We start from the raw sequence: 15,450 nt of genomic DNA, 5'->3' as shown, positions 1-15,450 counted from the left end.
ATGAGTCTTCCTTTAGCACCATGAGGGCAAGACTGTCAGCCCAGAGCTGCCACAGGCAACACCTGCAGGATGGCAGAAAAAGACAGTCTCATCCTTCTCCCTGGAATATCAACTTCTCCCTCTTCAAATTTGGCACACTCCAGCCTGAGCCATGTAACTGGATAGACACTTCCAGTCTCTGCAGGAACACATAGACTCTGACCTGAGAAACTGTCTGAACACATCAAAAGGAAAAGCTGGTGTTCAAATTATCCAAGTCTCTCTATGGCCTCAGGACAGTACGGTCCAACAGCCTGAAAGCAAAAAATCTCCTCAGTTTCTCTGCTGGTTTGCTATCATGCTTCTCTTGTGCGTGCCATATGACCTGTAGAATACGCCATGTCCAAGACACAGGTATAGCCTGCTTTGCCAAGGAGTAAAAAGAATGTTTCCTCTGGTTCCTCTGCCTTCCTGCTAGATTGCTGGGGAATTGCACTTTAAACCACCTATAAGGCATTCCAAACTATTACTTTTCTAAAATAAAGCCATGTGTACTTATTTTATACCCTTTTTTACCAAAACAACAGGGTGCTTAATAGACAGAAAAGAAAGCTTCTCTCCCTAGTCAGCCTTCCTCTGTGCAGCACAGAATGCAAGAACAGCCATGCTGGTCCAACCAAATGAAACATCTATTGCCCTGCCTCTGACACAAGTCAAAAGCATTTGCCTGAGGGATCATGTTAGCACAGAGCAAGTGCATACCAGAACACCTTTGCCACACCACACCACAAAGATTTCATGTGCCTGAGGTGATGACTTTGTGCTTAATAGCTGTATCGTTCAAACTGAGAGCCGCTGGGCAGGGAACAGGCCCTGTGCCATCCACCTGACTCACAGCCTGCACTCCTAAGGCACCTGAGTTTTACTGTGCCACTGGCAGGTTGCATGACGACTTCTGATGGCAGCAGAATAGTCTGCATTAATGTTTGGAACATGCTGGGAGAGGCCATTGCAAGAGCAGCTGCAATGTAGAAGCTCCAGGAACAATGAAAAGCAGCTATATTACTTGCCTAGCTGGTAAGCTAGCACTCAAAGCACAGAAAGAGAGAAATTTAGCAGGGGAGGCTCTGCTCTCTTACGTGACTGAAGGCTGTGAGCACTTACAGGAGACCTCCAAGCGCTTACAGGACACCTCTGGCCATGGGCAGAAATATTTAGCTTGTGGTAGACACAAACACATGATTTGACCTGTTTTAACTCGACTTTCAAGCAGCTAGAGCATGAGAGACATTCAACACATGCACAACTGCATCAGAGCAGCTGAATACCCAAGATATGGACTGCTTGTAGTACATAACCCCACTTGCCACAGGAGAAGGACACATAACAGCACAGCTTGTGTAAGAGAACACTACAACGGCCCTCAAAAAAAAAAAAGGATATCACCAGATTCTAGTTTAGACACTATTGTGCAAAAAGGCATGTTTCTACAAAGTATATTTCTTCTGCTGCCTGTTCCAGCAAGAGGAAACAAATAGAGCAATTAGGCCACAAACCTCTTTTGGAACACCTTCAGTAACACATAATTCATCTGTGGGCACCAGCTCCAGTGCCTGAGAGCTTCCACAAGAAACGAAGTGTTATGGTAACTCAATTCACTGATTTTTAAGGAATGTTTTTCTACCAGTTTGAATTACTCACAACATCTTCTAACCAGAACCAAAGTTAAAATCTGTCCTGCTTTAAAGGCCATATAGGGTATGTCTCCATGTTGGGGCTGGCCCTATCAACTGTAGGGGCAAATCCAGGAACACAGGCACTCCTCACAAGGGTTATGAATGAACTCCTCCAGCTGCAGTTGCTTCCACATATGCTCTGCTGAAGAGTTATGGCAGGGACTAAATTATGCCACAACTGTAAGCCATCCTCTTCTTACTTCACAAGAATGATGCATTTAAAATCCAAAATGGGTATGAGGGAAAAGATCTGAGTTCCCAGACATGCCAGCTCTCTATTTTCAAACCATCAATATTTGGAGCAGGCAAGAAGCAAAGGGACTGTAGAGGGAGGAGGACCACAGTTGTGACTGGCTGACCAAAGTACCAGGAGGAAGCGAAACTTTGTGACAAAGAGAATCAAGAGAATGATTTGGGGTGGAAAGGATCTTAAAGACCACCTAGTTTCAACCCCTTTGCAGGGCAGGGACACCTTCCACTAGGTTGCTCAAAGACCCATACAGACTGGCCTTGAATACTTCCAGGGATGGGGCATCCACAACTTCTCTGGACAACTGTTCCAGTGCTTCACCACTTTCACAGTAAAGAATTTCTTCCTAATATCTAACCTAAACATACCTGTCTTTCAGTCAGACAAAATGCTTTGTCATCTAGCAGCAAAAGGTGAAGAACTTTTTATAAATACTTCTTGCCTGTTTACATTACTCCTCTTTGTGCTCCAGGGTACTCAGCTATGCCAGGCAGTTGAAGATACACTGGGATTAACCTTTAATGCTAAGAATAAAACTGATCTAGGCTAAATAATAGTTACCAAATAGTTTGCCCATTTTACTTCATTATAAAGGATCCTATTACATTGCTCCCTCCCAAACCTCTTTCTCAAGAAGCTCCAAAAAATCAAACAGAACAAGGCAGAAAGATTCTCAACCCCTCCTTAATTTATTTTCTTTTTTTAAATTTTCAAAGACAGATCTCATTTTCCTTTGTGCTTTCTGGTTTCTGGTTTCTCATTTCCATACTAGAAATGGCATCAATTCTTCCTGGTTTCTGCTAATGGCAAAGTGAACAGCAATAAATGGGACAAAACAGGGTAGAGGACAAAACAGAGAGAATCAAAGACTCTTGTTTAAAAAGGCAATTCTGATTTTTGTGTAGGATACAGAACAGGTGTCAGAAGAAAATAGACTTTGAGGGCAGCACAAAAAGCTCTTTCAAAACAGAGAAGACCTATTCCTATTTCACTCATCATTCATTTATAGGGAAAAAAGTCATTATATATAATACACTATTCTGATCCTTACACTGGATTATCGTCCAGCCTGAGGACTGAGTATAGCCCTAATGTTTTAAGTAAATAAATGTGAAAGGCTAAAACACTGGCCAGTGTGAGACAGAGAGGCATACTCATATTGCACTAGAAAGGAAGAGTTGGGGTGGTACAGTATCTCCAGGAAAAGGTTAATTGAGAACAGCTATGAGTCACTTCGAAAAGGTGTGTTCAGCTACCCACAAAAAAAAACTTCGGGGAATTCACTGACTGCAGTGAATTAACAGCTAATATACAAAGCTGATCCCAGGTTATAGATGTCCTGGGAGATACTAAACATGCACTAGGAGGTGCGTCTGAAAAAAGAGAAATAAAAAGGGCCTATGAATTCAAATAATAAAATTTTATTTGAACTTTTACCCAGAATTTAAATAAAACCTGAAGTGTTCCCTTTACTAGATATTCAAGCAGCTTGGTTATCTTTTGTCTTAATTTTTCTTAATTCCTCTGAACTTTCGTACTTCCTCATTTTTTCCTAAGCTGCAACAGCATTGCTACAAGAATGGCTTTACAGCACTTCTTGTTTCTGAAAGAAAAGATACTGTGAACCTAGCAAAAAAAAAATTTATTATTGATGCTTTCTCCAAATATTCAGACCCAAAGAGTGTAATGTCATGAGACTGTACAAACAAAACAAACGAATTTTCAGATGTATTAAAGAAAGCTATTGATAAAAGGCTACTCTTCTGTGTTTTCACAAAATCAAGCAAGAAGGAACAAGCAGTTTGTCTGACTTTTGGAAAATTCAAATAAGCATCAGAAAACTTTGAAAACCATATTCAATCTCTGAGCAGTTTTTGTTTGTGGGGCTTTTTTAGACGCACACATTTGCCTGGAACATATTTTAACAAGTCTTCAATTTTTTTTGTGATTCCATACATACTACTTAAAAAGACATGGCTCCACTGCAGGAAGCAGAATAGCAACAGCTGAGGAGCTAGACTAGAGTGTTCTGTGCCAGCCAGGCTCTGAGGCCATGGTGAATCTTCCCCTGTTGTGCGAAGTTCCATACTGAACGCTTTTACAGGAATAAGGCAAAAAAAGAGCACTTCAAGTGTACTAATATCTTGGCATCTGTTAACACAATTGATAAGTAGCTAACATGGTCAAGCATTTAAAATGAGAACTTAACGATGCAGTGTAACTGTATTATCTACTACTGCAAGAAAAGGGTTTGTCCCAAGCTCAGAGAAAAAAAAAAAGGAGGAAAATGAAGGAAAAAGGTTCAAACTTCAGAGCCATTTATAGAAATCAATGCAAGTCAATAAGAAGAGGAATCCTACAGCAGTCTTCGAAAGCTGAGGAACACAAATGGAATGAAACTCTCATAAATTCTGAGAGTTATCATAAGAGAAGTGGAGCAAAGCCCTAAGCAACATATACTTGTAATTCCCAGTAGTGTTATCCAACTGAGACTCACATATCTGAGCCAAATAATTTCCCTGTAAAAGAAGTCACTGTTCTGTAAATAGTATGCAGCATACTTTTCAATATTTTCTTGTCTTTGCAATTAAGCCAGTATCCGAAGACAATGCAGAAGAGCTCTGAAAGTGTCTTTTGTCCACATGCCAACTTCACGTACCCATTTTTTGTGTTCCTCTGCAGTGTGAGTCAACACATTCAGTGACAGGACAAGCAGTAATGGGTACAGACTGAAATAGAGGAAATTTCATTAAACATAAGGGGGGAAAAAAATGTACTCAAGGTGACTGAACGCTGGTATACATTGCCTAGAGAGGTTTTGGAGCCTCCACCCTCAGAGATATTCAATTCTAGCTGGCCCCAGCAGCTTACCCTGCTTTGAACAGTGTTGGACAAGGCAATCTCAGAGTGCCCACCAGCCTCTGTTGGGTTCTGTAGCAAGTCAGTACAAGCCTCCAGCAGAAGCCTCTGCTGTCAGTCATTTCCCTGTAAGCCTTCTTCCTAGTTAGAGATTACACAAGGGACCTCATCTCTACCAGGAATACCCTCGATCTACTATCCATGTCACCACCTATATTGTTTAATAACTGCTTGTTTTTTAGCATCCAGTTTTCTAGCATGCCTACCCTCAACATTTCCTCAAATGGTGATCAAAACCAAGCACATATGTACTTCATAGTAAATGATGCATAAATCATTGGAGAACTGGGGCCACTCAAAAATAGGTAGGTAGGTAGGTAGATAGATAGATAGACAGATAGAGGCTGGCTATAACTATCCTTTAACATAGGCTAGTTTTGCTATTCTTTGGTCCTTTTCATTCTTTCTATTCGGTCCCCACATCTGATTACTTCTTCACTCTGATTACAGGTAAGCGTATCATTATGATGATCTACCTTCTCTCCCACCTCTCATTTCTCTCATTCTCCTATTTCCTCCTACATCCAATCTCATTTTTCTCTAAAATTCTCCATGGACTAGGCCACAATTTGCCCTCACAAAGTAATGCATTCCCAAAACAGTGTGACCTGCATTATGGGCAAAAGTTCATATAAAAACAGGTGAGTGTTCACCCTTTGCACATAAAAAACTAAGGAAGAAACTCTGGGCTCTGTAAAATAAAGAGTTATAAAGCAACTGTGGATGTAGACTAAACACAGGGTTGGGTTTCTGCAGTTTACACCTTTAAGACTGATTCTTCTCATATGTCACTACATTGATCTAGGAGCTCTGCTATTTCTGTGTGCCTAAGCCCATACCAAGGTAGAGCCCCAGCAACCATGATTTTCAGCTTTCCTTATTTCTACTGAATACGTTTATAGTCGTCTTTTCAGTCTCTTTCCATTTTGTCTCTAAGCTGTTCTCTAGTCAGCATCTCCCTAGTTCTCAATTTCACTTCAGGCACATCATACATGCACACTCCTTCATCTCATCACCTGTTTGTATATTGTTTTGGGGGAGGGGGAGTGAAATACAAGTACTTGTTTACACTTCTTTCCATATATTTTTACTAGTAAAAGACTTAAGGCCTCAGATAATTTTCCTTTGTTAATAATATTAGTGTTAATAATATCAGTGTAGTAGTTTGCATCATGAAAAGCTCTCAGCAAGTTAAAAACCTCTTTTCTGCCTCAATCGTTACAACTGAGTTTAAATCTTGCAACCAAAGGAAATCAGAGTAAAATGCACCATCACTTCACTAAAAATTCTTCAGCTTCAAATTTGAGCTGTCTTCATGTTGTGGTTTGACTCGCTCAGTTCCCCTGGGGCTGGAAATGGTTAATTCCAGAGTGGCACTTCCGATGCAGAGCCAATCAAAAACTTAATAACACCTCTGCAAAATTCCATATTTAACAGGCCGGAAGAGAAGTTGTTGGGGTAGTTGGAATTAGAGATCACGAGGAGAGAGGGTGGCCTAGGGGCCCCAAGCCCGAGGGTAGTGAGAGGTAGTGGGATCGATGCCCACATTCTCCAGCAAAAATGTGGTGGTTTTAGCCCCCAAAAAGCCAATTTTCAAGCGCCCACAATTTGCTCCAATGTGAGAGAAGTTTTCAGACAGGCACAACTCAGCATAGGGGAATTATATTAAAATTTATTTCTAACAGAATAAATACTATAGAACAATATATCTATACAACAATCCTATCTCTCCTATGGTAAAAAAATATATTTACATAGACCATCCTCCCTTCCCCCCATAAAGTCCAGAAGGAAAGAAGAAGTCTTTTTCACTTTAAGGGCAGCACAGTCTCTCCTTTTTAAGGCAGCAGTTCTGATTTGTCACAGTTGGAAAACCTCTCTTTCTCTTCATTAGAATGTGGGGGGTCTCTCACCCCTACTTGGCCCCTCAATTCCAAATCGAGGGTCTCACCCATGGACTGCGAGCAGCGACAAAACTCACCTCACCAATGGTCATACAATGGAGGGTAGAAAGTTAAAGCTTAAAGTCTTTGTTCTCCGTTCCATGGAAGTCCCTGTCCGTGGGCATCAAGCTCCCTGGGTCAGAACGTTTTGGGGGTTTTTGGTTCAGTTCTTACCCTGCAAATGTTCCAGCAGACTTCTTCTGCTCTGTCTTGGTTGCAGGCATCAGCTTGGCGGCAACGTGGGGGGGGCTATTCCCCATCTCCTTCGTTTCAGCTGCCCTGGTCCAAACCTCACACAGGGCATCTCCGGTCTCCCTCTGCTCGTCTCTCTCTTACTGCTTCACTCTGTGTAATTGCTGCTGCTGCTGCTGTGGGTCTGCAGAGGCTCGCTCCATTGCAAGTTCTCTCCCAGCTGGACGGCCCCTTGTCTCTCCGGTTGACTCCAGATGGCCGCTGGCACCGTCTGGGCCACTCCAGGCCTGCTCCGCTCCCTGCCGTGTTTTGCTGCTGCTGCTGGCACAGCAGGTTCCCTCCCTGGCTGCCGCAGGGCCCAGCCAGCCTCACCACCCACCCCCTCAGGGAGGGAAGGCAGCAAGGCCATCTGGGAAACTCCTGGTGAGTTTCTCTCTGGCTCTCTGGCTGCTGCATATTCTGGCCAGGGGCCCAGCTCAGCCCCAGCCGCTCCAATGCCACGCCAGGACACCCCTTAGGCCCGGTCAGGGGGAAGAGGGGCCTGGCCCCCCATGGGGGGGCCCACCAGCCCCTCTGCTGTCTCCTGCTTCTAATTTCCAACTAGGCCAACAAGCCTTCTCTTCCAGCCTATGAAATATGGTAATTTCACAGGGGTGTACTGCAGCTTTCTATTGGCTCTGCATCGGAAACTCACTTGGGATTAACCATTTCCAGCCCCAGAGGGAGGCTGGACGAGTCAAACTACGACACTTCATAAATCCTTTTTCATAGATGAGGCATGTCATCCATTGCTTGTTCCTATTACAGAAACAGAGCTACATTCCTCTCTTGTATCTTGCCCTTCGGTTTGGACTCAGGAAAAACAGTAGCAGACCAAAACAGACATCTGAGACCTAGAGACCAAATTTTATACAAATTATAACAATGGAACTCTAAAAATGCCCAATAGTATGTTCTGATAGGGTGACATGGACCAGTACAATGCTTTAAAAAACAATGCTCTTTTATTTACTGGAACACAAGAGAATGGTGGCTTAAATATCTTAAGGTCTTTGTAAAATCCTTTACGCAAAATTACTTTCATGGATCAGTTAATACAAACTTTCATTCTTTAAAAGTACTTAATAAAAATTTGCTTCTTCAAAGTAAGGTACTTAAAAGTATTAACAACTCCATCTTCCAAATGTTCATGTAGTAAAGTAATATTACTGCCCCATTAAAAAAATGGTGTACCTAAGACAGACAATTTGTATGATCTGCCCATGACTGCAGGGATTAGAATGACAGTGTCAAATAATAAAAACAGCTCCTTGTGTGTGGTTCAGATGAGCAATATCATCATTGCCTTTACATTGTCTACTCACTAAAAATACTGTAGATTTGAGCACATTCATGTTTCTCTATATCTGATTTTATGACACTGACTCATATGAATTGATCTCTCTTTTGTATTCTGCTCATTGACTAAATAATGGAATGTTCTAAAGACACTAAAGGACTGACACCCACAGAATTGGCATTTAGGTAGGCACAACACAGCACAAAAGCACTTCTATAGGTATAAATGAAAACTTAAAAAGTTCAGTATTTCAGTGACTTGAGGAAAGTCAAACAGTGTGTTCCCAAGCTACAAACTGATCTTCTGAATTATTTGTCAAACAAGGCAAAATTGTCCAGGAAGCCATTACTGCTAGAAGCTTATTGCAGACCAATTTGAACATTAGATCACACCTGTCAAACTGCAGGCTTTTGCGGAAGATAAAAGCTTCTATTTTGTAATCGGTATAGAATTAAAAGGAGTAAAAGTGTTAGCATATTAACGGCATTTCACCCTTCTCCTACTCTATAAGCAAGCCAATTGCTTAAGCCAGACATGTGATGCATGAGTTAATAATAAACAGAACAGCTCTCCCTTTTCCCATATCAGTACTTCAAACCACTCAGAGTCATCTAAACTCTCCTAAATCTGAATTTTTCAACCACCAATGTGAATGAAGCAGGGGGTTTTTTTTAAGTAGCTTGGAATCAGTCCCTCGCCAACAAGAAGTCAAACAAAATGTATTAAAGCAGAAAAGCAATGACCATTTGCTATATGCTTACAGACAAACAAGATGGGAAAAATGTTTCTTGATGGCCCTAAAAATACAGCCAAAAGAATATGCAAAAGCCTGAATAAATGGTTACGTGTCTGACATAAAGGTAAAGCACTCCACTTTCACCTAGACAGCACTGTATTTGAAGTTATGTAAATACGGGTAAATGAAGGTTAAAGTCTTTTGGTTATTATGTCACATCACTGTGTCAGAATGACAATACTGCTTTGTAAGGAGGTTCTTATCTTGCTTTTGTACAGTGTTTCTTAGCCAAACTAGAATACAGTAAGATAGCTGAGAAATATGCAGCAAATGAGATGAGTTCCAAGCTGCCTTCCTGTGTCTTTCTTTTGGGCCAAAATTCAAAATGTAACAAGAGTTTACAAGCAAATAGAATATAGTGAATGACATACAAAGAAGAAAAAATATTCCTGGACTATCAGTGTGCTTCTGTTGGAGTAACCAGTGCCTTTATTTAAAAGTTTTCAAGGACATTCAGGGTTCAGTGCAGAAGTTACAGAAATCACCTCAGAGAAAAAGCTATCAAGAAGTAGGAGAAAATACAGTTTCGACCTTGGCAGGCTAAACACATGGGTGTGTTCCTAACTTTTAATCAGCTTGATAAAAGAGAACGGCATCCTCCTTGAGAGGCCAAATTTTAAACTTACACTCAAAAAAGACAAGAAGCAGCTAGCAAGGACTTGAAGGAAATGTAGTATTTTGCGGTGTCCTAAAAGGGACAGTTTTCTTTCTTAGATCAACCTGTACAGTCTCATAACTTAATCACAGAAAGGCAAATTTCTGTACCCTGAATTGCAAGATTTTGAAAGGGGTGAAGCATTCACAGTCAGGACTTACATTTAGACATGGTAGGTAGTTCAGAGAGTGCTCAAGGAAGGAGAAGCACCTTTCAAAGCATTACATATGCCCACAGACAGGATAACTGGCACTGCCTAAGTATAATGCGAATTTCAGACTATTTGTTCTCTCACCTTCGCACTTCGCACTACAGCACACAGCTCAAAGCACTGACAGAAACTTCCTACAAATACAGAAATGAAAACTTCTCTCACCCCACATGGATTAAGTACACAGATTTTCCTCTACTTCTGTCAAATGCTATTTGTTAACTTCTTAAAAGACAAAAGGTGCTGCTTTGGATAAGAGTGGCTTCCCTTCCCTTTCTGATTTTGGTAAAACCTACACAAACTCTATTTATCTCTACAGTAAGGCTGCTGTGATAATATGTTGTCCATAACAATCCACTTCCAACTTCCCTAGCAAGCAAGGAGCAGCAACGATACTGCCCTGTCACTGGAATAGAGACATATTGTGCTAAAATTTACTACAGTTCAAATAAACAAAAATGTTTTCATTCTTTTAACTGAATGATGGTGTTCTGAAGTTTATCCACTAATTTACTTTCCATCGGTTTCCTCTATACTTCCATTCATGCTCAGTGGCTTTATTAACATTTGCAAACTGTCTATTGGGCTGGTTATGCTGCAACCATTTGATTACTTATATTGGGTTTTCAACATGGAAAGTAGAATAAAACAGGACTAGAATTACTCTTCCACAAATCCTCTCAGGGAGTTCACAAACACTCCCTTGCCCCCTCTACTTCAGCTCTCTTGTTATTTTTCAGTTTCATAAGCTGGTTAGATGGAGTCAGAAATACACACAAAACTGTAAGAGCTGTCTTGGCAGCTTTCATTGAATTCCCACCATGAGCACTTTCACATCCCCCAGCAAGCAAGTCAAAGTGTTTTGTAAGAGCAACTCACAAGTCTTAACAAATGCATTTAAGAAATTAACTGAAGCTTTCACCATTTATGCTGCATCTTTCAAGGGTCTAAAAACCTCACCTCCAGATTCAAGGAACGAAAAGCAGCTTTTCATACAAAGCTGTTGTCAAACAGACTCTGTATAAGAAGGTGTTTAAAATGTACACAAGCAGTGAAATAGAATTATGTTTCACCAGTTGCTCTGACCAATTCTGCAACAGAAGTTGGGAAGTCTAGCACAAAATGAGAGCTTTTTCTACTCACCCTATTTTAAGTCTCTTCTAGTACCAATCAAAGATCTGTTCTATACTAATACTGTTCCTAAAGTCAATAATCAGAAACTCCTATCTTCTCTAGCTCTAAAAGACAGACTAAAAAGAAGCAAGGTAAGAATTAAAACAATTGCTTGCTTCAAACAGGACAATCCAACTTCAATCAGAATACAGAACATCACAAACAAAACAAAAAGAAAATTTTTATACAACTCTTCGAGAGATCTTACTAAGAGATTGATCAGTACTTCCAAAGAACTAGAAGCTCCCAGAGGACCTGATACTCCCTAACACATAAAGTGGACACTTTTCTGCTCTGTCCGGTAAGGAAAAGAAGACAACGGGGAATGTGAGCTCTGTGGCAGGCTGAGCAGCACCTCAGCACGAACAGTGCTTCTAGGTATGGGCAGCTCTGAGGCAGCATAGCTCAGACACAACTGCCTGCTCCACATCTCTTTCTGGGGACTCTTATCACTGTCAGTCCCACATTCCAACTATGCTCGAGCACTTTAAGTGAAGAAGAACTCAGCAAGGACACAGTCTAAGAAGTGGGCAGATGATGCCCATGTAATTGGCATTTAAAAAATGGCATTTAAAATTGGCATTTAAAAACATGAGGTGTAAAACAATGTTTACAGAAGCTACAGATGCCTGCTGAGAACCTCAATGAGATGAAAATTTCATCCCTCACATTTCCTATGGCACAGACAGGGCTGATTGGGTATATACACATTTCTTTTTCTGATTTTCAGTGGTACATTTTTTCCATATACATGGTTGCATGTAAAATACCATTGGTGTCAGTCTGACTGCTCCAGTTACTGAGTAACTGTTTGGGGTTTTTCTCCAAACTGCTTGCTAAAGAAGGGTGGGAAGACGCTTAATGACAAGGCGTCTGAAGTGACCATGTTGTGTTCTCAGAAGGTAACAGAAAAATGAAGCACAGCCTTTCATGCATTTCTGCTTGATATAACTCAGGAAGTTACTTCTTATGAACACAAAATAGTTATTAATTTTGGAGAGGACTTTTAATCTTGTTTTATAAATATTTTCCATAGCAATCTGGATATTTCACTCCTTCCCACCTCCCTGTTAAGACTGTTTATTAAACTACCACTACAGGACATTGTCTTAATGCAGTTTGGATTAATTTTGTTGTCACTAAATTCAATTGCAAATGATTCAAGGAGTTCTCAGGTAGCTGGCTTCACAAATTCCAGGACATTCCAAGACACATTTTAAATGTATTCTGCTGACCAATAATGATCAAAAAAACCCCTTCTTGTCACCTTTGCCGCAGGCTTTTCAGAGCAGGTAATATTTTCTTATTAGTCTGGGTATTGCATATCTATAAAAATCTAATCTCAGGTCAATTCAATAATACTGATAATGATAAAGGAAGAGAGAGTTTCTGGGACTTTGGACTATGGATAAATCTACAGTGTGAGGCTGAGGTGTGAATGCACACTTTGGAGAAGTCTGAGGTCCATTTAAGGGACAAGTGAAAGTCACTCCCTTCTAATGGAACATTAAAGAGTTTTTTGTAGCTCACAGTGACATTTCACCATTACCACACATACCATGACTGTAATTAATTTTTGAAGGGGTGTACCTGAACTGTAAACTCATTTTACTGATTTTCCTAACCATCACTGGTCAGATTTAAAAATAAACAATATATATGAGGTTGCTGCCTTTTCATTATTTCATATAGTCATTTCCACAAAATATATCCTTATGAAAATATGATCTACATGGACAATTCTGCAACAAAGAACTCAGGTCAAATTTACTGATTAGGCAAGTGCATTATTTTTGTGAGAAGAGGTGTATCTTAAGATATTAAAAAACTAATAGCATCCTGGAAGGTAATTTAACACTACCACACAAAACAGAACTTCGTGCATTCTCCCCCAGGGTAGAGTTTACTTCCTTGTTTCTCCAATAGCATTGAAATATTTAATGCACATCTGGAAAAACCTAACAAGTATTCAGCTTTAAAGAACTAACAACAGACAATTCTCATTGTTTCTCTCAGTTAGCTTCCATCTACTTCAGCTCTGTAAATGCAATTCAGAAAGCCTCAAACACAAGTAAAATTTACGCTGAACTGTTGTTCAGTCACAGAAAGTTTTTTCTATCCTTCCGCCAAAACTTCAGCTCTATCCTGCTGACTTTGTGTTGTTATGCAGAGTATATCAAAATGACTGTCCTCTTCTTATGCTACCCCAAAGAGCAGAGACTGTATCGTATCAGGAGGTGAAAGACAAGGTTACCATCCCAGCAAGCTGATATGCACCGACTACGTTTCTGTTGTGCTCAAATTTCATTTGTTCCAGGAAATCTACTCTAAACAGAATACAAGAACACAAAATATACAGTAGATATCTCTGAAAAGATCACTTGCGAAGAGCACATAAGGATTACCGAAATATACATCAATGTGGTACTACGCCATAAGCACAGTTGAGAGGAAGTACATGAGGTTAACAGATTAGTCACCACATTCTCCACAGACCCTCATCTACGCATATTAAGAACAAAACTTCATCTCCCTTAGTACACAGTGGTCTTTTTAAATTTCTCTCTTTTTTTAACACCATTTCACTCACATCATCAGTCAGAGACTGATGACATCAGTAAAATAATATGGTAATGGAGTTGTTGCAGGTACCTGTGTGTTATATATACCTCCATCTGGCTGTAAAATAAATAAATGAATAAACAAAGGGCTGAGATTTCCCTCTTTCACAGGGACATGAGTACTCGCCACTCCCCCCAGATGCTACTCCCCAAGAAGCACAAGAAAATGCATCTGTCAGAATCTGACAGGATCCACTGCAAATGCACCTTCCACTCTTGTCATTGTTTCCTCTTGAATCACCTTAACGCGACATTGTCGTATTGTCTTGTGTTGTACCTCTTACATACAGCATAGATCCTCATCAAACTGTTATTATCAAACTTGTAGCAAAATAAATTTCATTTCCTGTCTTCTTCCTACCTACACTGTCTTGAGAAATATTTTACTCCAGGAAGTGTCTCAGGGGGATTTGCAGAAGGCGGCAGAGAAATGGGATTTGTCATAAGAACAAAAGAGAAAAAATATTTATCATCCAAAATTCTACACTCTGTCTACATCTACCTCTGCCCTTACTTACCTGATGAATAAAAAAAAATATTAAATGTGATGGCATTTAATGTAGCTATTTTGACTGCTCCCAGAACAACCACCTATAGTATCAACTCCTACAACCCACAACAGTTCTGGAAGGTATAAAAAACCCCCCCGCTTACCTTTCATTCCAAACTTGGAGTGTCTTCCAAACTTCAGAATAATGAGTGTTATTACTAAGCCAGTGCACACCAATGCTGCAATTCCCACTACAACATACACCTAAAAAAGAAGAGGACACAAACAGAACTGCTTGTTTTGCACTTGTAAACTACCTTCAAAGATATCCAGCATACATTCAGATTAATCCAGTTAGGAAAAGAGAGTCATTTCAACTGGGAACTCAGATCAAATAGTACAGAAAACAGACTCTTGTTGAGGTTTCTTCTATTTCGCAGGGAGCAGAGATTCAGATAGCTATAAGAACACCTTTTTCAACATCCTACACATTCAAGGAAGGTGGGAGGGAGCATACATCACCCCTTTCCCTTCCAGCAGAGTGGCACGTTACAAGAAAAGTGGCATGTTACACGTAACAAAAGCACATAGGAAAAAAAATTTACTGTGAAGATGGTTGAATACTGGTACAAATTACCTGGAGTGGCTGGGAAGCCTCCATCACTGGTGACATCAAAACCAGAGAGGACACACCCATGAGGATCCATGCTGGCCCCACTTTGATTAAAGGCTTCCACCAGCGGATTTCCACAGATCCCTCCCTTCTCACCTCAGCAGTTCAATGACTCCAGTATCAGATGAGACAAGACTGTTTTGGATCCTCCCAGTTTTTAGCACAGTGTCCCAGCTCACAGTTTGCTCTCTGTTTCATGAATGCACACACCCCACTGCTTGCTGCTTTACAGAGTCACTGGTAGAGGGAGGCTGCAATGTCAACCAGGCTGGTAACCCACTATCAGTTTCCAACATTTCAGTTCAGGAAAGCATGAGAGGCAAGGCAGCAAAGGAGGAAGCCTATACCAATTCAGCCACTTTTACTAAAATCTATTACATACCAATAAAACAAAAACCTACAAGAAATCATGTTTTAAAAACATACAATTAGATTTTGAAAGTTTGTTGCAGTACATCCTTTCTCTAAGGAGA

The 15,450-nt window shown here is 40.5% G+C and overlaps 1 protein-coding gene across 8 annotated transcripts in view; it reads right to left on the bottom strand.

Moving 5' to 3' along the window:
- NTRK2 (neurotrophic receptor tyrosine kinase 2) overlaps positions 1–15,450 on the bottom strand; it is a 200,456-nt gene that overhangs the window by 129,510 nt on the left and 55,496 nt on the right. For all 8 annotated transcript variants that reach the window (XM_017806106.1, XM_017806109.1, XM_017806105.1 and 5 more), the window contains exon 11: positions 14,469–14,568. In XM_017806106.1, the coding sequence (XP_017661595.1) occupies positions 14,469–14,568 (100 nt within the window). The remainder of the gene's footprint in view (positions 1–14,468; positions 14,569–15,450) is intronic.

This window comes from Lepidothrix coronata, unplaced genomic scaffold (genome assembly GCF_001604755.1).
Source record: "Lepidothrix coronata isolate B3197 unplaced genomic scaffold, Lepidothrix_coronata-1.0 Scaffold14, whole genome shotgun sequence".
In the NCBI taxonomy this organism is placed as follows: domain Eukaryota; kingdom Metazoa; phylum Chordata; class Aves; order Passeriformes; family Pipridae; genus Lepidothrix; species Lepidothrix coronata.
This window is presented reverse-complemented; position numbering and strand designations above follow the sequence as displayed.